This window comes from Macrobrachium nipponense, chromosome 23 (genome assembly GCF_015104395.2).
Source record: "Macrobrachium nipponense isolate FS-2020 chromosome 23, ASM1510439v2, whole genome shotgun sequence".
In the NCBI taxonomy this organism is placed as follows: domain Eukaryota; kingdom Metazoa; phylum Arthropoda; class Malacostraca; order Decapoda; family Palaemonidae; genus Macrobrachium; species Macrobrachium nipponense.
Window position 1 is genome coordinate 28,502,477 of NC_061090.1, and position 24,092 is coordinate 28,526,568.

At 40.3% G+C, this 24,092-nt stretch overlaps 1 protein-coding gene across 1 annotated transcript in view; it reads right to left on the minus strand.

Annotated features, from left to right (window-relative positions):
* Positions 1 to 1,054: 1,054 nt before the first annotated feature.
* LOC135199932 (uncharacterized) overlaps positions 1,055 to 24,092 on the minus strand; it is a 169,738-nt gene continuing 146,700 nt past the window's right edge. Inside the window, 15 exon segments of the mRNA XM_064228055.1 lie at positions 1,055 to 3,155; positions 3,158 to 3,576; positions 4,488 to 4,634; positions 5,663 to 5,802; positions 6,270 to 6,552; positions 6,830 to 6,956; positions 6,959 to 6,994; positions 7,724 to 7,886; positions 8,098 to 8,241; positions 8,361 to 8,541; positions 9,183 to 10,807; positions 11,112 to 11,331; positions 12,149 to 12,320; positions 18,166 to 18,280; positions 18,836 to 19,023. Coding sequence (XP_064084125.1) covers positions 3,016 to 3,155; positions 3,158 to 3,576; positions 4,488 to 4,634; positions 5,663 to 5,802; positions 6,270 to 6,552; positions 6,830 to 6,956; positions 6,959 to 6,994; positions 7,724 to 7,886; positions 8,098 to 8,241; positions 8,361 to 8,541; positions 9,183 to 10,807; positions 11,112 to 11,331; positions 12,149 to 12,320; positions 18,166 to 18,280; positions 18,836 to 19,023 — 4,100 coding nt within the window. The 3' untranslated portion in view covers positions 1,055 to 3,015.

Consider the following 24,092-nt stretch of genomic DNA (forward strand, 5'->3'; position numbering starts at 1 on the left):
TCGATTGATCATTTATCTGGACTGGACAACAGCACGAGGAACACCGTCAGTATTTACGGCCACACGAGTTGGGGCCTATACTCTCCGCTCACATAGGACCGGATCTCCCAGTAACAAAATCACAGACATCGGAACTCCTTGTTAGCTACGGGGACAAGGCCTCCTATGGAAAGCGTAGAAGAAGAAGAAGAAGAGGCACGAGACGGAATCTTCTTCGAATGTAAACAAAACTTCAGAAGCAACTGCAAATGGGAACTCAAGAACTAATCACTCCCTAATTGCTTGAAGTTATTAAGTTAGCGAGAGGCTGCAGGCGGAAATGAAACATACATAACCTGAAAAAATAGAAAAAAGGGAAAATCTCCTAATTTCGAGAGAGAAACTATCTGGAATGAAGGACTGGTAATTTGGGCTCCGTTATGACCAAAGGCAATCAGTCTCATCGTGTTCCGGGAATCTGTTGAACGTAATATGGGGTTATTTATGGAACGGGCAATCCAGTGCCCTATAATCCGGTAGACCAGACCAGCAGTAAACAAGGGGAGGAAAAGTCAAAAGTGAGGTTTGACCCTCAAAGAAATGTATAACAGACCTTCAGCCTCATAAAAGATGGAAGTAGAAAAGTTTTCAGCGAACACTGAAGTTATCAATAGATTTCCAAGGCAGCGTCGTCCCAGTGCAAACACGTCTCCATCCGAAGAAAATATAATCCATATCATATATACAAATAAACATTAAAAAATTATGTACAGTACTTGATACTACGAGTGGTAAACAACTGAAGCTATATTCCATAAGAGAAAAAAGAAACGAGCTTGGGGAGGACTAATGTACATTAAACAGGCTAATTAAAAGAAAAATAGTTGATGACGTCACTGTCCAACCTGCGCATACGCATCAACGCAGGCATGTATGTATATATGTATGCAATATACATGTATGTATGTATGTATGCAATATACACATATACGCATGAATAAAGGTATTTCCGCAGCCATCACTCACTTGCAATTATTTTGTACAAAAAAAAAAAAAAAGAGAGAGAAAAAAAAAAAACAAAAAAAAAAAAAACAGGACGGACTTGAGGGGTTGGGGGCGGGGCGGGGGGAGAGGAGGTTAGTAAAATATAAACTGGTAACATGTCTACATAAAAGATACAGTTTTGCGCAACAAAAACCAATGTAAAATATATATTTTTCAGTGATAACACATTCAAGTGTCAATGTGGAGGCTAAGTTGTGATAGATGTCATTCTGTTGGAAAGATACACGATAATTATCATCTCTGACGTTTTCACAGCTACACAGGTAGTGCCTATTGGAAAAACGAGGGCAAATTTTTGAAAGTGTCGCACGTTATCATAAACATTTAAACTTACGGGATAAACTGATGAAAACGTGACGTTATAATACGTATTCTCTTACCTTTCCCGTCCAATTAACAGAATCTAAACGTGCCGTTTTACAACAGTCTCCCATCTAGAAAACGAGGCGCAGAATTTTAGGATTTTCTATAAATATACACAAATCTCTACTATACTACATCTTCGGTGTAGGTCGAAACGTTTTCCCTCATGAAAGGGTTATGAGTAAATTATTCTTCGACTGATAACTGTAAATGAATGTCTTTCTCTCAGGTGTAGTTTGAAAATACTGAAGTGATCCAAACTTCTTTTCCCCAGAAGTAGGCCTACATATACAACGCTTCTTTGAAGTATCAACATTAAATCAAGTGGTCCTCAAAAAATCCTTCATCATACGGACTGCACACTTCTGTATTAGACACGAAAGAACGTCTGCATTATATATAACACATTCGAAAAGGCCACTTATCGAAAACAGTGCACGAAGGTTGTTGCATGATTCTTCTTCCTTCCAATGCAACGGCGTTCTGGTCCCAACTTTTCACAGAGAAGTTGGGACCGAACTCGAGGATATTATAATATATAATATTCATCTCAGAGTTCGATTACAGGAAAAACTCTGACACTGAGAAAGAGAAACAAAAAAAGAAAGGGAGGAAAAGCAATCAGACATAATATGTTACGTTACAGGATGTCGTTTTCTATTTCAGTTGTGGCAGATTTAAAAAAACGGGTGCTATGCTTTAGTCACACTTTTGCCAGAAAGTTATGGTATAATTGTTGCGTATGTAAAGACATGTGCACAGTACATGCATAAACAAAAACAAAAAAACAAGGAAAAACTAAAGGTACCGAATGGAACAACATACAACGCTGTATATACGTTCTGACATTACTTTATCAGCTAAATAACCAAAAAGAAATTTGCTTTTCGTAAACAAATGTGACTTATACTGGGATATTTAGTGGCTGATCTCTGTCTGTACTGGCATTTCACGACGAGGGACAAGATCAAGCAAATGATGAAAATTGGAAGTAAGGAAAACTAGGACCATACATAGTTATATATAAGGCAGTATATAGCATCTAAGGCACGGCGTCTGAGCCTAGTCTTAAAGGGACAGGAAACGAGAAGAAGAAATCTTCGGATTCCTTCTTCTTCTGAAGACACGTTTAACGCTTTGTCAGTTACTGGGTAGAGAGAGAGAGAGAGAGAGAGAGAGAGAGAGAGAGAGAGAGAGAGAGAGAGAGACAGTCCTTTCCTAAAGGAAACAAAAAAAGTAAACCTTAATATGCAACTCGGAACAAATTAGAAGTGAACATGTTGAAGGTAGTAGTAGTAGTAATAATAATAATAATAATAATAATATAATAATAATAATAATAATAACAACAGACAAATAATTCCAGGAAAAGGGGATGTTAATGGAATAGTACCAAGCTCTGACTCCAAGGCGAGGATGGTTGAAGGGGGGAGGGGGAAGGATGGGGGTATAATCACGTACTATATTATCATATATAATAGGTATATATATATATATCATATATATGAAAGACTGCTGCTGCGTTGTTATTCGTGTAAAATGTTTTACGTGTTACAGTTAAGATAAATTATTCAAACATTTTAATTAAAAAAAGGAGAGGTTAAATAATTAACTAAAGAGAGATCTTAGGAATGGTGGAATTGGGAATGGGAACCTCAAGGGGCTGTTGCCCGGTAGAGGGGGAGGCCTGAGGACGGGTCCGGTTGGGGGGCGTGGTCGGGATGGCCCTGGCTGGATGAACGGAGGAGGGGAGGGGGTGGAGGGGGAGTTAGGCCGTCGTTGAAGACGTTAGCTGGTGGTAACGGTTGTGGTTGTGGTTGTGGTTGAGGCTGAGGCTGAGGTTGTGGTTGTGCTTGTGGTTGTGGCTGAGGTTGAGGTTGTGGCTGTGGTTGTGGAGGGCGGTTAGGATCTAGGATGTTGCCGCACTGAGCTCGGCAGATGTTGTCCCTGAGGATCTCGTCCAGGCTGAACCGGGAGCGTAGCTCAAAGCAGTTCACCTTCAGCGTCTGGCACTGGGGTCCCGAGGGCGTGCAGGTGCAAAGGGTGCAGGGGTTGGGCGTCCTAGTTTCCCCTACGCCCACTGCCTGGTTGCCGATGACGCAGGTGTTGGACTCGCGCCACAGGTTGACATCCACTTTGCTCACGGCGGGGCATGGCACACGAGGGTTCCTGTTGGAGAGATAGCAAAGTTGTCATTACATTTGTTGGTCTCTTGGTCTCTTCCTACCCAGCTGACCATGGGTAACTATCTGCTCGGAATTTACCCATTCCTATTGTTCTCTTGGTCTCTTCCTTCTAGTAGGCCTTGGGTAACGATGTTTCAGAATTTACCCATTCCTATTGTTATCATGGTGTTCTCATACCTAGAAGGCTTTGGGTAACGTCCTGTTTCAGAATTTACCCATTCCTGCAGGTCTCTGCCTCCCTAGCTGGCCTTAAGTTTCAGAATATACCCATTCCTATTGTTCTCTTGGTGTTCTACCTAGAAGGCCTTGGGTAACGTCCTGTTCCAGAATTTACCCATTCCTGCAGGTCCCTGCCTCCCAAGCTGATCTTCAGTAACGTCCCGTTTCAGAATTTACCCAATTTTTGTTGCTCTCTTGTCATTTCCTGCCTAGCAGTTGTCAGGCTACACTAATCAATGATAGCAGAAATGGAACTCAGAGGTCAGGCTACACAAATCAATAACAGAAATGGGACTCAGAGGTCAGGCTACACAAATCAATAACAGAAATGGGACTCAGAGGTCAGGCTACACAAATCAATAACAGAAATGGGACTCAGAGGTCAGGCTACACAAATCAATAACAGAAATGGGACTCAAAGGTCAGGCTACACAAATCAATAACAGAAATGGGACTCAGAGGTCAGGCTACACTAAATGATAACAGAAATGGGACTCAGTGGTCAGGGTACACTAATCAATGATAATAGAAATGGGACTCACTGGACAGGCTACACTAATCAATGATAACAGAAATGGGACTCAGTGGTCAGGGTATGCTATTCAATGATGATAGAAATGGGACTCAGTGTTCAGGCTACACTAATCCAGAAAAAAAAAGTTGTGACAAACTTACAAGAAGTCATGTGGCATGTCGAAGACGCCTCTCTGGATCTGCTCTACGACGTCGCAGTTCTGACAGATGAGGGATGCCATGGTCACCTTACGAATGGAGGCCAGCTGTTCCTCGGAGAACCGCACGCTTGGGTCTGAAGTCTCATACCTGGAAGGGTCACCATTGTCATTAGCATTATTGTTAATGCTGCTGATACTACCACTAATATCAGTATAATTTTTAGCATTATTAACGCTACCGATACTACCACTCTAATCACCATAATCATTGTCCACAAGTTCACTTAAAACAATGCCCTAGTTGCAATAATTAGTATAATACTTATTATCACTAGTTTCTTCATCAGGGCTACTTACATTGTTCACACACTATTGTGGAACAAATGTACTGTGGCAAAAATGTACCTAGCGAGTTCAGATAACATCTGAAGAGGTAAAATAAGAAACAAATAAGAATAAACCCTGTTAGATGACATGGGGATAAAACAACTTCGATAATAACATTATGCAGATTGCAGTTCTGACACCTTGCCCATTTTTTCTAAACAAAGGTCACCTGCTAAGCAACCAGAGATGAATGTCTTCATCCTATTCTGGCTCTCATTCTGAACGAGGCCTCAATTTTCAGTTGTGGATTTCGCCTATAAAGAAAGAGGTATCAACCTACGAGGCAGTAGGGGCTTGTGACCTGAACTCCGGGCCAAGTCCAGGTACTACCAGCTGGCCAAGCTGGACCTTGTGTTCACTAAGGGACGAGGAAGGAACTCCCTTGATAAAATTGATAATAACACTGAAAAGTTGTGATGGTATCCGTAATTCACAGACAAGACAATTAAAGAGGAGGACTATCCCTAGAGAGAGTGAAGATGGCTTGGGAGGAACCTGTTAGAGGAAGAAGATCGAAAGGGAGACAGAGAATTAGATGGCCAGATAAAGTGAAGGGAGATATTGGTGGAGGATGATGCCTTTGATAGAGGGCAGTGGAGAAGGCACATCAGGCAACCGACCTCTTAATGTAGGGATAATGGTGGGAAAGAAGAAGACTATTCCTATAGATAAAACTTGAGAAGCGTGAAAAAGGTTTGGTAAAACTCCCTGAATCCCCCGAATCGATTATCCCTTAGAATTGAGGCTTAGAGGGCTTCCGGGTATGAGGACTCAACGACTCCAACTTACCAGTATCTATCACACTTCCTGAGGAAGGAGAACTGCAGGCCGATGACACAGCCGAAGGTGGGTCCAATGATGCCCCCTTGAAGGGGAGTCTCACAGAGACCTCCTGTGAAGAGGTCGATGTCCTCGACGCTCTGGTACACCTTTTTTTTGTGAAATAGAAAAAAATTAAACTTATCATTTCTTCGTAATTTCAAATTTAGATTCAAAGTTAGATCCTTCCTGTATCTGGGAACTGTTGATTATGTTACTTTGATTTCTGGGAATTTGTATGATGTAGTGAATATTAAATTGCTTAAATGATAATTACAGATAAATACATAAATGTCTCATAAATACACACATATTTACATACACATACAACGAAATTAACTGAAGGTGCTGCAAACATTTCACTTCATTTCACGTAAAAGGTCTAATCACTAATTGCAAAGATGATAGATTCACCCTTTACATTCAACAACAAAAAGCTAAGAAACTAATGTAAGCAACTGCCCAAAGAACCTGGAAGAAGAAGAAGAACAAGAACAAGAAGAGGAAGAAGAAGAAGAAGAAGAAGAAGAAGAAGAAGAAGAAGAAGAAGAAGAAGAAAACTGTCATGGCAACTCACCGTTTTGAGTTTGGCGATTAGTTCCGGCTTGATTTCTCGACTCAGGTCCTCGAAGGTCCTCGCCCTCTTGAGGTTGCAGACGGCTCTGTACTCGTTGTAGGGCCTGAGGCCGTGTTCTCTGCCTCGCTGAATGTTGAGGGCGGCCAGATCGAGACCGGAGAACGGGATGGACAGGTCCTCGAAGAGATGGTTAGTGATTTCCTCTGTCATGAAGTTGTCCAGCGTCTCCATAGGGGTGGAGATGAGGCCTCTGACGAGCTCGTCGATCATCTGGAATTCCAGGCTGCGGGAAGAAGAAGAAGAACGTTAGCACATCCATACCAAAGCAATAAAAATAGGAAAAAGACTGTTAGTGCCTCCATACCAAAGCAATAAAAATAGAACAAGAGGCTGGAAAGAACAAAAATAAACTGGCAAGACTAGAAATTTACTCTCGGGCTAATGACAACATCCTAAACTTAACTTAGGGTTTATTTCAGATTTGAATCATCATAATCACACGAACGTGCTAACCCAAAGTATAAGAATAAAAAACAAAACTTCTAAGGAGTGAAACTCACAGCATGTCAGGATTGAAGAAGGTCTCCCTCAGCTGAACGCTGATGTGATTCTCGTTGAAGGAGGTGTCCATTCGAAGCAAGTTCTTCCGAATGAGTGAGTGACCGAACCTGAAGGCAGCGCTGGCGACTCATTCAGGATTCCTGGATTGCAGTTGCCGTCGTATTCTGGAATTAAACGAGGGATTGGAATGAGGTTTGTTTGGGTATAAAGATGGCATCAAACCCGGAGGCCCCATGCCCCTGAATGAGTGGCTGACATGGAACAGTTTTAGGCTGTAGTAGCTAAAATTCGAGACTCAGATATGAAACATTTGTGTTTAATACCCTTATATAACAAATGTCTTCTGCAAGCTGTTTAACTTGGATGTTTTAACTGGATGTTTCAGTTTCCATAGTCCGACCTTAATTGCTAAAGATCAAGGGTTCTTTTCGAGGGGTATATAAATGATTGACGAAAAAGCATCGATGTCTGCTAAGAGAGTGAAAGAGTGTGTATGTGTGTGTGAGAGAGAGAGAGAGAGATTAGGATTTTAATGATCAACTCTGTAATAAATATATTACGGTCTAATCTTATCAGTTGCCTCCATTCTAAAATTGTCTCATATTTAATAAACATTGCTATTAATCATATGGTGTATGAATAGGTCTAATAATTCTACGGGCACTTGGTGGGCAAAATATACAGAACCCTTACTTGGTGCTAAAACGCTAAAGGAAGATGCATGAAAAAAAATAGAAAAAGTAGGTAAAGAGAAGTGATGAGAGGAGAAGGGAGGCTGATAATAAAGAAAGAACGGGTGTCCTAATTGTAAGGGTAAAGTTTGAAGCAATTCCCTAAAACCAGCAGCAATGCCCTAGTGAAATAGGAGGAATGAACGAAAGCCTTCCAAGTACCTGTATAGTATCCTTCTGACTGGAGAGTCAGGGTGTAGAGTCGCATGGCATTCCAGCCGAGTACTCGAGGGAGGAACTCGTTGTAGACAATATGCTGCCACTGGGCAATCGTGATCCGCCTGGCCTCCTGGTAGAGGCGTTCGTCATCCCAGTGAGGATTCACCTGGAGGTGGAAAAGAACGGAGTAGTGAGAATCAATCAGCAAAAAGTGGAGGACGTATTGCCTCAATTTTTCTTGTGTACTGAGATTATTTGCATTATTCCCATTTCGTATGTTGGCATTCTCTTCTGTAGAAGTTTATCCACCAAGGTAATCATGTTGTGCGCATATAAACAATTACACCACTGCACTGTACAAAAAGATGCTCTAGTACCTCTCTCAACTCATCTGCAATCCTGTTGTGTTCCCTCATCCAGATAGTGTGGACGACAGCCAGACCTGGCTGCTCTGAAGATCTTGAGTCACCTGCCTTGAAGCACCGTCCTGAAGCTGCTTTACACTCTGGGTGTCCAGTTTCCTGAATAATAATAATATCAATAAAGAATGTGTCTTCAGTAGGGGTACAAACCCTAAATGATCAAACAATTGCAAAAGAAATGACCAAACTGGCAATTCATATCAAAATGCGAGCAGTACCTGTGGCAAGAGAGCTTTGCCTCTAATGGGGTGATTCGTCACATTCAGGTGGCCAAACTGGTTGGAGCGAAGGTCTCTGGCCTCACAGAGCTCTTGACCATAGATGTGAGAGGCATCCAGGAAGGCAGTGTTTTGATTGATCTGTTCTCGTGGACCCAACGTCTGCTGTCCAGGGAGTGACCTGCAAGTAGAAGATTAAAGTTACTACTTTGCATCAACTGGTCAAAATGAATAACATAATGGAAGCCATCCCCAAACACCATCTTATCAAAATGAAGAGTGCTTACAAAGAAGGCACTTATACAAACTTTAACAAAACAAAATGAGTGACATCTGCATGATGGAAAAATACTCTTGAACATCAGTTGAAGAATGAATGTTATTTCAAATTTTGGTTTCTTTACCACAATCACATTTTATAAGACGATGGTGTGTGAAAGCATATCTCTAAATCGCAAAAAGTTAATTTGTTTGTTTTTTACACTAAAATTGTATGGAGAAATTCAGAACTTTTTACATAAATCTTGTAAATGAAAAGAATAAAGAACTTCGGTCTAAATGGACGAATATTAAAAAATAACTGGTATGTTCCTGGAATAGTTTTAGTTTATTTAAACAATAATTAGTTCATCAAACAATCTGATAGCTTACGGATACTTAATCATAAATATTTAACAAATAATTGTTATTGAGGAAAACAGCGTTAACCATACAAAACAAAGTCCAAAACTAGAAAGCCACAGATGGTGATGTTTAATAATACACTTTCCTTAACAGATGAATTAAACATTACAGAATTACAATGAGCCTTTCAATACTTACCGTGTGAATGCCATACAGAAAGGTCTTCCAGACGAGATGTTGACAGCAGGATAATAAGGATCATTATCTGGAACTGGAATGGGCCAGCATTCAGGGTGGACTCGCTGCTGAGCTTCACAGTCTCTACAATCCAGGATGGAATTCTGGAAACCTTTGTTGACTGGAGTGAATGTTATGTCGTGGTCAAGGAACTGCCCAAACTGCATCACCATGAGAGTGTATCTGGCGTGGAGGTGAGAAATGTCATTGTGAATCGTCGTCGAGATTGTCCGTGGAGATGGCAAAGAGTCACCTGCAGAAGATCGAGTCCTGGGCTGAGAGATGCCATCGCCATAACCGGCTGGCAACATTCGTGCAAAGACAGTGTTTGAACGACCAAAGTCACGACGACGAAGGTTGTTGCAGTGGCCGCTTATGGTTCTGAAAGGACTCTGACTGTCACAGGCCCTGTGTTCTTCAGTTTCCCTGCAAGTTCTGACCAGAGGGGCAGGAGGGACCAAACCAGAAATGTCCACAGATGGTAAATTCAAGTCAAGAGTTTCAAATTCGTTGCTAAGACCCTGGATCTGCCTTCGGACACGCCGGTCATGCATAATTGTCATCAGCTCTTGACTAGTAGCTTCCAGTAGCACAGATGTATTAGCTAAAATAAGGGAAGTAGGGTTAGGCTTATTGTTGGCATAGGCAGATCCAACAGCCGATTTAGCGCCAGCTACAAGACCCTTTTCAAAGATAAGTTTCTCCATCTGCCTACGTTTCTCAACAGCCTGTTTACCTTTAGCAACAACACTATGGAGTATGTCTTCTGCAACAACGACTTTGCCACGAGTCTTCCAAGCACCCAAATCCATTGAGTTGAGGTCGTGGCAAGGAACTGGGGCATTCAAGAATTGATCCCGTGCTAGGAATGCTGAGCGGGGTACCAGTGTCATTTCAGGTACGTTATCGCACACCAATCTAGCCATGCTCGTCTTGCGAATTTCATATAGCTGCTCTTTGCTGAAGGCTGATGGTGGAAGGTCGTTTTCATACCAGTATCTGTCAGTTTGTCTCAGAACCTTAAATTGCAAAGCAAGGAGACAGGCTGCCGTAGGACCAACTAAAGCACCATCCAGGGGTCTTTCAGAGATAATACCAGTGAACAAATCGATGTCAGCAACATCAGTAAAGATAGTTTGAAGTTTTGATATTTGCTCCAAGTCAATTGTATCTATAAGGTCATCAAAAGTGTGTGCAGGGCTCCGGCCACAGAGTGGTCGCCAGACTACGTATGGGGGTAGACCGTGATCGCGTCCGCCTTGAATCGCTCTGGCAACTAAATCGAGGCCACCAAGATATCCTCTAACCGAGCTGCTGACTGCTGGGTCAAAAGTCAGAGAGTTCGATGCAACTAGTCCTTGAATCAGAGCTTCATAAGCACCTGGCTTATACAAAAGGGACATGTTTAGTGCGGTTTTAGACAAGGGAATGAATTCATGTCCCATTGGCAACTCTTCTGGAAGGAGGGTCAGAACCAGCTCAAGGACTGCTGTTGCCACAGAGTTGAAAACGCCAGGTTCGATCGTAATGTCATAACTGTGGTAGAAGCCATTAGCCAATGGGACCAAGTCATTCTCTTCAACAACCTGCAGTCCAAAACAATAAAATTCAGTATGAAAACAGTAATATTTATTTGAAACTAATGGCTTATAGGATACTGGAATCAAACCAATTTAGGTATTCATAGATCATCAGTCAGGAATTTCACTTGTTTCAGAAAATGGAGATTACTACTTACATTAAAAACAATTATGCCATTATACTTAAGTACTTTACATCTGGTTTTGATCTCTGCTAGGATATCAATTTATTGCCTTGCTTAGTCTCAATGGCACAGTAATTTCTTATTAGATGCTGATATTCCTCTGCTCCCTCTCTTTTCCCACTTACCTGTGCTCCAAGAAGTATGGGCAGGAACTCCTTATAGGTGATGTGCTGTATCTGGGCCGAAACAATGGCCCTGGTCTCTTCAAAGAGGGTTTCATCTCCCCACTGGGGATTCAACTCTGACAAAATGGAAGCCACTCTGTTGTGTTCATGCACGAGTAGTGTCTGTAACGCTGCTGACCCTGCGTGGGAATTCAACCTCAGGTCACCTCCGAGGAAACACCTGCGGGGACAAGGAGAGGTAATGTCATAGGAAACCGGTACCCGAACTAGGGCATGCTTAGCAATATGGGGATCAAGAGCATGAAGGAGATAGAGGTGAGTGGCACAGTGTATGCCAGGATGGAGGTGAGTGGCACAATGTATGGGCAAAGGTGTAGAAAACGGAAACGGCTAAAGAAAGGATGTGAAAAAAGGTACAGTGAAATGGTTAAAAATTACAAACAGATGAAGTGAAACTGCCAAGAATATAGAGAATGAAGAATTGCTGAAAAATAAGGATATGAAAGAAGACAGAAAGAAAGTTTAAAAATCAAGACAAAAAAGAAAATGACCACCTAGCTAAAGAAAACGGGGACAAAACAGAGGAATAAGACTATAAAAAAAAAAAAAAAAAAAACCCGGGTTTGAAAAATAATAAGGAAAGTTTGCAAATCAAGATAAAAAATAAGCCAAAGTTTCTTCGGCGCAATCGAGTTATTTGTACAGTCTATAATCAAGGCCACCGAAAACAGATCTATGATTCGGTGGTCTCGATATAATGCTGTATGAGCTGCGGCCCATAAATCACTCGGGCGTGCTGGCCTGTGTTGTCTCGGTACCAGAGGCACGATCATGGCTAACTTTAACCTTAAATAAAATAAAAACTGCTGAGGCTAGAGGGCTGCAATTTGGTATGCTTGATGACTGGAAGGTGGATGATCAACATACATACCAATTTGCAGCCCTCTAGCCTCAGGAGTTTTTAAGCTCTGAGGGCGGACAGACAAAGACATATCAATAGTTTTCTTTTACAGGTGACTACAAATGCAAAATCTTACATCATGGCATCTTTGCAGGTGTGGGAGGTGGCTCTCGGGAGGAGCCAGTCGGCCTGGGTCTTCAGGTGTCCGTTTTCGAAAAGCCTAAGGGCGTCGGATTCCCGCTTCGAGGAGCCATAGATGGCTGAGCCGTCCAAGAATGCAGTGGCTCCATTGAGCTGTTCGCGTACACCTGAAATAATAATAATAATTATTATTAATAATAATAATCATAGGAACACTAGGAGGCACGATCCCAAGATTCCTGAAAAAGTATCTGGAAAAACTAGAGGCTGAAGTAGCTCCAGGACTCATGCAGAAGAGTGTGCTCCTAGAAACAGGGCCCATAGTAAGAAAAGTGATGGACTCCTCAGGAGGCAGGATGCGACCCGGAGTCCCACACTATAAGTACCGCCCAGTCGAATTGGAGGACTGTGATAGAAAAAAAAAAAAAAAAAAACAATAATAAATTCAAGAGCAATGACTTGGTTAATGAAATTCATAATAATTTTTATGTAAAAGTACATTAAGCTCTCTTTGTAGAGATTGTTTTTCTTTTTTTTAGACTGAATGTTAATGTTGATTTCACTGAGACACATGAATAACACCATTATAAATAAGCTAAATTATAAAGCTGTGAAAAACCCCATCCTATTACAATAGTTTCTTAAAAACCTTTCCAATCAATTACAAAATGTGCTTTAATTTTCATAATGTACATGGAACAATGACAAATGTATCGCAATGAACAGTTCGGTCTTAATATTATATTAGTTCAGGATTATCGGAAAAAACAAACCGTACGATACTATATTTTATATGGTTGACGTAATGAATTTACTGTCATTAATCCATAACCTCACAGCTTACAAAGACATTATTGATAAATTATATAGTAAATACTCAGCATCAGAGCTATTTTTGCAATCGGTATTTTCACTTTCATACGATATTCATGAAAGCATATGTTTACTAGTTACCTTATCAATATTTATTTCTTACATATTGTTATTCTCGCCATTCTGCTCCTCGCGCATTTTTATACATGACAACTCCATTCCAAGAACCTTGTATTACAAATTCACCATAAAAGAATAATAACAATAATACAACCCTTTTATTGCCTTCTGTCACGCAAATGACTTTATGACCGAATGATTCACTTTCGGTGCGAGAGAAATCCACCAGCTGCTTCTTGTGATAATGACCGTAAATGAGAGAGAGAGAGAGAGAGAGAGAGAGAGAGAGAGAGAGAGAGAGAGAGAGAGAGAGAGATGCAATCCATGTCGGACACGGCTCGCACCATGCAATAGATTGGAATGTCTTTGTGCAAAAATCTAGTCAGCTCGTATGACTGGCTTGACACGACCTCGTAACCTTGTGGCCTTTCTGCGCTTGCGTCGAGCGAGGTCAGGGCTGGCCATGTGCATGCGCGGGGCTCGCGGGCGATATACTTAATGATGACAACGATTACCGAAGGGGTGGATATATGATGAGAGAATAATGCAAATATATAAGCACGTGTGTGTGTACTTTCACACATTCTCTCTCTCTCTCTCTCTCTCTCTCTCTCTCTCTCTCTCTCTCTCTCTATACTCCTGGATCCACCTTAACACTGCCTGAAGGTACTAGCATTGCCAAGCAGTTCCGAGAATGGGCAAGTCCTGACCTAACTCAACCTAATCTAGGCTATACCTTCCCAAGACACGCCCCTACTCTATACGTTTGAAGTTTGCTTACTTGAAGTTATTGAGGGTTTGTCTTGTGACCTTAGAAAGTTCGAACTACTAAAATGATCATACGCATACTTGAATTATTTTCAGAGACGAATATACAAACACATACACACACTTATACATATATAAGAGTCGGTGAGAATGGAACTAAATTTGTAAATGTAACTGCTCAAGTAATTACCTTTACGATCACATTAACTAGAAATTAATGAAACATTTGGGTCTTTTCTCGTCTGGAAATTGCTAAGGCTGACGTTCGTGATATTATATCGACGAACTTATTTTTGCAGTTTTAGCAAATATATATATATATATATATATATAATATATATATATATATATATATATATATATATGGCTGGTGAAAAAGTTCTGTTACAACAGCATTCCATCTAATAAAAGGAACCCATAAAAAACCCAAAACATAGAAATTAAGTCCTATATTTCAGAGACTGCTGTCTCTCTCTTCAGCGTCTCTAAAATATATAGTACGTACTTTCTATATTTTGGCGTTTTTATGGGCCTTTCCTTTATATAATATTTATATATATATATATATATATATATATATAGTATATGATATATATATATATGTATATATATGGTTTTGTTTGTTGATTTACATCTATTCACTTAGTTGATCTAGTCCTCCAACGAAACTTGAGCTCTGAAATCGTATGAGTGCGGAAAGGTACTAAATGCATATAATACAAAATGATAAATGTATGTTGTCATTTTGTTTCTATAAGCGACAAAAAAGAAAAAAAAAGGAAATTGCTATTCATCAGAGAATGGCAGTGAAAAATGACAATGAAAGACTGAAGCTGCTACGTCATTCCTAGATTGGCAATTTGGCCTGAAATTATGACAAAAAGAAAAAAAAAAAGGGAAACTGAATCAGAAAGGTAGAAAATAGTGATGAAATTCAATGCTGAGGAGTAGCGTCACTGCCATCAGGTTTTTGAAGTCATGTTGACAAGAGTATCACTGGATGGGGAAAGTTACACACACACATACACACACATACCTCCACTAATGCCTAAGACATTTATTCCCAAATCAAGCTACTAATTCCCATTCCACGATCATGACAGTGACAAAATAGGAAGAAGTAAATCTTTATTCACACTCGATTTCATCTCGAAATTCAATTAACTCTTCTCTGGCATATAGCCCAGCCCTCAAGAATATTTCCCTGAAGAAATCAGTTCCCCTTTTTGAGAAATCTTTCGGAGGACCAAGCAGACTTTGGTGAATTGTACCTTGATCTTCGTCAAACTTCGTCGCGAGGTGTAAAAAGCGTCTCCAGATCCATTACGTACTGGCAAAAACAAATAAGAAACGATACACACTAACCCAATAATTTCAGCAACACAGCCAAGGGGAAAATATAGGGCTACATTTGATCATGAAAGTTAAAAAAAAAAAAAAATGTTCAATTACGGGCCCAGATATCACACACCCCCTCCCCCTTCAATATCACCCCATCCCCCCCTGGGGCAGGACCTTAATAAATGTGCTTTCCACCTCGTGCAAAAGCCATTCCAGTCTCCTTGACCATTATATCACTGTATGATCATGGTTTGGGTCTGTAATTGAAAAATAAACCAATTTTTTCTTTGGAGAGGGGTGGGCTAATGGCTGGCTGCCAAAATGCACGCGCCCTTGAGACAAAGAGGTATTTGTCATGTTACCTCGTCATTTCGAGCGTGGGGAAGGTAATGGGGCCAAAGTTGGATTTTCATCGGCGCGTTGCCACATTTCCTCCCTCGGGGGCATCGTTCAATAGCCCCCCCACCCACCCCCTTAAGTTAAGGGGACGTTCAGTAACCCTCCATTTCAGCAGTATTGCCAACTCGAAAGGGTCTTTCGCTCGTGTCAGGGTCTGCCTGGACATGATAAAGCTCTTATGTAACGACCCTGTAATTGGGGAAACTCGCTCTGAATGAGCGGTGTTGTATTGCAAAACAGCTGATATACTATCTCTCTCTCTCTCTCTCTCTCTCTCTATCTCTCTCTCTCTCTCTCTCGGGAAGGAATTCGAGGCACCGAATTAAGAAAATATGACGATGTTGAAAGCTGTCATCTGACGTCGGTCACGTTCATTGAGGTTTTGTGTTGTCCAATACCTCGTCAAGAGCGCCAGGATGATGTTGCATAAATTGTATGGCATTATAACCACGGGATTCCTGAAAATGTTGTCAATAAAGATGGATTCATTTTAAGATAGCGCTAGTGCACACAGACACACTCACACACTGCACTTTAATTATATATGCGACATGATGTCTGCGCACCTGTCGCATTTTTTAAAATTTACTAATAGAATTATGCGTTTTATATTCATGTAATACACACACACACACACACACACACACACACACACACATATATATATATATATATATATATATATATATATATATATATATATATATATATATTCATATAAGTGTGAGTGTATATATATATTTTATGAATATAAAATGTGTAATTCTATTCGTAAATTTGAAAAAATGCGACAGGTACAGAAATTATGTCTTTAATATATATATATATATATATATATATATATATAGATATATATATATATATATATATATATATAAATATCTAAAGTGCAGTTCCAAAGCCAAAGCCAACTTCTATGCTAATTAAACGCACAGTCTCCTAAGGAAAAAACAAAATTCATACCACAAACGTTTTCGTTTCGCAAAAGCGAATCATTATCATAAAATTCCGCTCCACTCCTGCCATCTATTGTCGAAATAAAGGAGCTCGAAACTGATGCGTCAGCATTTTTCAATTGTTTCCGTCCCTTCGTCGTCTCTTCCAACTTTCTATGGTCGGGCGATAAAATATTCCGCGAGAATTTAACAATTTCCTTATCAGAATTACTGCCTTGTCATTGCCAGATTTCTAAAAATTTAAAAGGAACAGTATGACTCTTTTGGAGACGAATCTATGCTATTGCTCTTCAGCTTCTTTAATCCTGTTCTTAAGTCCTTACATCTCATAGAACTAGGATAGATGAGTATATTTCGTTACCCGTGCCGTCGTCGGCCTCTGTGCTAAATAAGTTAATTTTCTATGCGGGTGTCTTGTTAAAACGCATTTTCTATGTTTCCGTCTGTTGGTCTTCAGACCATACAAATGCGTATGCTAGAGAAGCGTGTTTCGTTGCCATGCCGTCGGCCTCCGCGCTAAGGAAGTTAATTATCTGAATTAGTGCTTTGTGAAAAGACCAAGGAAAAGTTTTGACTGGTTTTTAACATGTATATGTGCGCTACTTTTAGATTTAACAGACGCAGCTGTACGATGCTTATGTAAATGTCTAAATCCTTCTGGATGAAGTATATATGCAAATAATGCAAATATCGATTGCTTTTAGAGCAAGCAAATATAAATGAGTAAGTCTTTTAGGTAAGTATAAGCAAAAATTTGAAACCTTTCATACATATACGATACATATTAGATTAGGTCCGTCAAAGGACTTTCAAATTTCGGGTAAATAACAAGAAAATACTAAAAAAGAAACAAAACGAACACGAAAACAAAGTTCATTCTCACTGTTACTGAGCGACAAGAACATTAGTCAGTTGGTGGACGTTCATTTGTTTATTTCCGCTAAAATCGTTTATCACCTCCCCATCTTCCTTTCCCCCCTCCCCCTCGCCCCCATTCCGGTCGGCGCTCACGGGCCACATAAAGCAACCTCCTTCCGTCTACCTTTCACTGCTCTGACAAAGTAAGGGGGGGGGGGGGGGCGATAAAAGGATCAACGACGAATTCTATTGTGAATCGAACGCCTCTTTTATCATTTTGGGAATCGGAGGTCACGTGAATGGAGAGGAGTGGGAGGGGGGAGACTAGGGTGAGGAGGGGGAATTGGGTGGGGAAGGGGGCCTTGGGAGAGGGTGATAGGGTGGAAGGAAGCAGGTAGGGGGGAAGAATGGAGTGGGGAAGGAGGAGATGGAATGGGGTGTGAGGAGGAAAGGGGTGGGAAGGGGAATTGGCTAAGTAGAATGGGATGGGGTGGGGTGGGGAGGGGGAGGGGTGGGGTGAGGGGAGGGGGAGGAGGAGATGGAATGGAGTGGAGAGGAAAGGGGGAGGGAAGGGGAATGGGGGAAATGGAATAGGGTGCGATTGGAGTTTAATGGGAAATGGATGAGGTGGGGAGGGGGGCGGGAATGTTGTTGGGAAATAGGTTTGGGATGTGTTGGCTATGTCTACAGTGTATCACGTGAGGAGCACTGGCGGCACCAACATCCTACGGTGTACAGACAGGTAGAAGAAACTTACCGAGAGCGCAGTCAGTGGTGGTCGCAGCCGCGGTCCTGGCGTACTCCCAGCACTGGCCACCTTCGAAAATTGGGAAACACTCGGGGTGGACCTGGCTAACACCGCAACACTTCAACTGGAAAATAATCGAAAATTAACAAAATAATCGTTTCGCATTATGAAAGAATATATAGTTCCATCGATCATTAGTGCTCGAGGTATGCGTGCAACTTGGTCATCCCAGCAGTCATAACGGTTATACTAGTGTCATTTTGTTATCAGCACTGCTATTACTCATACAATACTAATATTGTAATTGTCTCTTTATTATTAAAATATTAGCTACATGTACTAATATTACGGTAGTAAAGTGACCAAATTTTCTGTAATTCTTATATAATTAATTTATTAGACGTTTCATTTTTACAGTGATAAAATCTCTCTAATAATAATAATAATAATAATAATAATAATAATAATAATAATAATAATAATAATAATAATATAATTCATTTCCTATCATGAAAAAACATCCGTAATAAAGATAATGATAAAAATAATTTATAATAGTTTGTATTCTTTCTATAATTCTGTCTGATATTATTATTATTATTATTATTATTATTATTATTATTATTATTATTAGTTATTATTATTATTATTATTATTATTGTTGTTGTGTGCCACTTACCCTCTCTCCTCTGACCCCCTCCCCAACCAGGGGCTTGGACAAGTCGTGGGCGAGGTACTCGCCCCAAACGACAGCCAGGAGGGACACGTGGGCGTGAGAGATGACGTTGCCCGAGTGGGCGGTATGGGATACCCTGTTCGCCGGGGGCAGGGGCACGCCCGCCAGGGACGCCCTTGGAGAGGATACACCTGCGGGAGGAAAAACGAATGAATTTAAGGATTAATTTGATTTATTATTATTATTATTATTATTATTATTATTATTATTATTATTATTATTATTAATTGTACTTAGGAAGCAGACCCTCTCTCAAGCATACTTTGTTATTTGTTAAAGTACCCATCACTTTTATTATTATTATTATTATTATTATTATTATTATTATTATTATTATTATTATTATTATTATGCATGAATTTTCATGACAGGAGCTGAAATGGTTTCTACGTGTCTACAAGTTAAATAGGGGGATAAGTAATCATGCTAAATCAAATAAACATATAAAAAATACACGTATCAGTGTCAAAACAGGGATGTGGAACTCTCTGCCTTCTTATGTGTTTCCTGATTCATTTAACGTGTATGTTTCTAACAAGGTCGCCTGTCATCACCCAAGAATATAATCAATTGACAGTTTCCTATTTCAGTGGAATTTGCAATAATAATAATAATAATAATAATAATAATAATAATAATAATAATAATAATAATAATACCGGCAACCAGGTATTCAACCCAATTGAAGGGGAAGACGGTCAGGTACTTGGAGGTCGTCATCCAGCAACTGATCACCACAACGACAATAATCAACAGCCTGAGATTGGAGCTACAGAGGCAAAAAGGAAGAAATGGACAAGAGAAGAAAATAAGGAAAATATGGAGATGCTACATCAGAAGCAACCCGACGGAGAGAGGATATAGAAGAAGATTGGTCAAACATCTGGAATGAGAGGAATAACACCCCCCAAACAGAGCAGAGGCTGGCAGACCAAGTAAGGAACATAAAGAAAAAGAACTGGCTCTCCCCAACAGAAAGAGAAGAACTGGAAAGGGAAATGTCACACGACAACGAATTACACGAAGACGAACTGAGAGACGATGCCACAGAAGACGACAGGGAGGATGAGGTATCAAACAACGACACACGAAGAAACACCGACGAAGTAACAGAGAGGACGGAATGGGTAGAAAAGATTAGACAATGGATGGAGCCAGATACAGAGAGAACAAAGATCCCCTCCATGAAAGCCTACAACACCAAGAAATTAAGGGAGAAAACAAGTGAGGTCAATGAAATAATGGGCATAATACACACCACCAGTATCACAGAAACAAATAACTTGACATATGCAGGAGCAAGATTAGTAGCAGAACTGACGGGAATTCGAACACCAACACCACCAGCACAACCAACCCAACAGAAACCAAAACAGCAACCTCCTTGGAAAAGGCGCCTGGAAAAGCAAATCATGTGATGAGATCTGACTTGAGTAAACTGAAAGAGATGCAGAAAAAAGGCTAAGAAGCAAGAAAACAAGGGAGGAACTCAACGAGAAATACAAAGTACAAGAGAGGGGACAAACAACACAATAGAAGATGTAAAACAGAGGCTTAAGGCCAAAGCACATAAGATCCAACGGTACATGAACAGGAATAAGGGATACCAACAGAACAAACTATTCGGAACCAACCAGAAAAGACTATACAGCCAAACTAAGAGGGGAAGACAACCACCCAGAAATTCCTGAAGCCGAACCAAGTAAGAGACTCTGTGAAAACATATGGAGCAATCCGGTATCACACAACAAACATGCAACATGGCTCTAGGAAGTCAAGGAAGAAGAAACAGGGAGAATAAAACAAAGATTCACAGAGATCACGACAGACACAGTCAGACACCAACTAAAGAAAATGCCAAACTGGAAAGCCCCAGGTCCCGATGAAGTCCATGGATACTGGCTCAAAAACTTCAAGGCCCTACACCCACGAATAGCAGAACAACTCCAGCATTGTATCTCAAATCACCAAGCACCCAAATGGATGACCACAGGAAGAACATCCTTAGTACAAAAAGACAAGAGTAAGGGAAATATAGCCAGTAACTACAGGCCTATCACCTGCCTACCAATAATGTGGAAGTTACTAACAGGTATCATCAGTGAAAGGCTATACAACTACCTAGAGGAGACAAACACCATCCCCCACCAACAGAAAGGCTGCAGAAGGAAGTGTAGGGGCACAAAAGACCAGCTCCTGATAGACAAAATGGTAATGAAGAACAGTAGGAGAAGGAAAACCAACCTAAGCATGGCATGGATAGACTATAAGAAAGCCTTCGACATGATACCACACACATGGCTAATAGAATGCCTGAAAATATATGGGGCAGAGGAAAATACCATCAGCTTCCTCAAAAATACAATGCGCAACTGGAATACAATACTTACAAGCTCTGGAATAAGACTAGCAGATGTTAATATCAGGAGAGGGATCTTCCAGGGCGACTCACTGTCCCCACTACTCTTCGTAGTAGCCATGATTCCCATGACAAAAGTACTACAGAAGATGGATGCCGGGTACCAACTCAAGAAAAGAGGCAACAGAATCAACCATCTGATGGTCATGGACGACATCAAGCTGTATGGTAAGAGCATCAAGGAAATAGATACCCTAATCCAGACTGTAAGGATTGTATCTGGGGACATCAGGATGGAGTTTGGAATAGAAAAATGCGCCTTAGTCAACATACAAAAAGGCAAAGTAACGAGAACTGAAGGGATAAAGCTACCAGATGGGAGCAACATCAAACACATAGATGAGACAGGATACAAATACCTGGGAATAATGGAAGGAGGAGATATAAAACACCAAGAGATGAAGGACACGATCAGGAAAGAATATATGCAGAGACTCAAGGCGATACTCAAGTCAAAACTCAACGCCGGAAATACGATAAAAGCCATAAACACAATGGGCAGTGGCCAAGTAATCAGATACAGCGCAGGGAATAGTGGAATGGACGAAGGCAGAACTCCGCAGCATAGATCAGAAAACCAGGAAACATATGACAATACACAAAGCACTACACCCAAGAGCAAATACGGACAGACTATACATAACACGAAAGGAAGGAGGGAGAGGACTACTCAGTATAGAGGACTGCGTCAACATCGAAAACAGAGCACTGGGGCAATATCTGAAAACCAGTGAAGACGAGTGGGCTTAAAGAGTGCATGGGAAGAAGGGACTAATAAAAGTAGACGAAGACCCAGAAATATTACAGAGACGAAAGAGAGAAAAGACAGAAAGACTTGGGGCACAACAAACCAATGCACGGACAATACATGAGACAGACTAAAGAACTAGCCAGCGATGACAATTGGCAATGGCTACAGAGGGGAGAGCTAAAGAAGGAAACTGAAGGAATGATAACAGCGGCACAAGATCAGGCCCTAAGAACCAGATATGTTCAAAGTACGATAGACGGAAATAACATCTCTCCCATATGTAGGAAGTGCAATACGAAAAGTGAAACCATAAACCACATAGCAAGTGAATGCCCGGCACTTGCACAGAACCAGTACAAAAAGAGGCATGATTCAGTAGCAAAAGCCCTCCACTGGAGCCGCAAGAAACATCAGCTACCTTGCAGTAATAAGTGGTACGAGCACCAACCTGAAGGAGTGATAGAAAACGATCACGCAAAGATCCTCTGGGACTATGGTATCAGAACGGATAGGGTGATACGTGCAAACAGACCAGACGTGACGTTGATTGACAAGGTCAAGAAGAAAGTATCACTCATTGATGTCGCAATACCATGGGACACCAGAGTTGAAGAGAAAGAGAGGGAAAAATTGGATAAGTATCAAGATCTGAAAATAGAAATAAGAAGGATATGGGATATGCCAGTGGAAATCGTACCCATAATCATAGGAGCACTAGGCACGATCCCAAGATCCCTGAAAAGGAATCTAGAAAAACTAGAGGCTGAAGTAGCTCCGGGCCTCATGCAGAATAGTGTGATCCTAGAAACGGCACACATAGTAAGAAGAGTGATGGACTCCTAAGGAGGTAGGATGCAAACCCAACCCGGAACCCCACACTATAAATACCACCCAGTCGAATTGGAGGACTGTGATAGAGCAAAAAAAAAAAAAAAAAAAAAAAAAAAAAAAAATAAAAAAAAAACTAATAATAATAATAATAAGAATAATAAGATAGAGGAGAAAATAATATTTTTATAAATATGATCATGATGCCTCGAAATTATTTGTAAAAATATACTCAACGGAAACCCAATTTTTTTTTTTACGCTACTCTCATTTCTCTATTGTAACTGTGACATCATTTGCAACAAACGTTTTCTAATATAAAAAAAAACTAAACACCTAAAAAATTTAAAGAAAGAATCAATATTTTTTCGCAGTGCAAACAAAACGTGACGTCTTGTCTTTTTTTTATTCTAAAATTGCACACAAGATGCAATTTATCTCACTCAGGGTCAGTGATGATACTTATTCATTTTTTAGAACATTTTTTGTAAAAAAGACAGAGACGCGCAATGCTGCTCAAATTCATCTTAGTCATCGTGAGAAAATTTTTTGAAAAGAATGTGAATCTTTTTGTATAAGTTTCTACGAGACGGTGTTCAGATCCATTTATTCAAAATTGACGAAATGAAAATAACGGTAGCTCTTTCATTTTCATTAGATTTTGCAAATAATCTTCCAAATATTCTATTAGACTTTTTTTTTTCTAATTTGTCGATTTTGTGTATGAATGGTACTCAGGCATATAGCTCTTTAAGTTTACAGAAAAGTGAAATGCAAAGTTATCTGCCAATTAATTTTGATAAACGTTCAAAATAATTTTGTTTTACAGAGAAATGCCTTTGTCCTTTTTTCCAGTGATATACATATTAAAATGAAAAATTTAAACAAATGAACATCATGATATAAGTGGGAAATCTTGATTTATCTGTAAATTTATTTACACAGACCTTCAAAATATTTTTTGACTAACAAGATGGCTTCATTAATTTCTTCCAGAGAAATATATTAAAAAAAAATAAGGACGAATTATGATACCATAAGTTTTCACAAAGTGGCACCAAGTCCTTGGTAATAACACAGTCACGTACAACAGGTACGTTTCAAGGACAAATTACCTGGGTGCTAACACCCGATGAATGATAAACAATGAGCACCTCTCTCTCTCTCTCTCTCTCTCTCTCTCTCTCTCTCTCTCTCTCTCT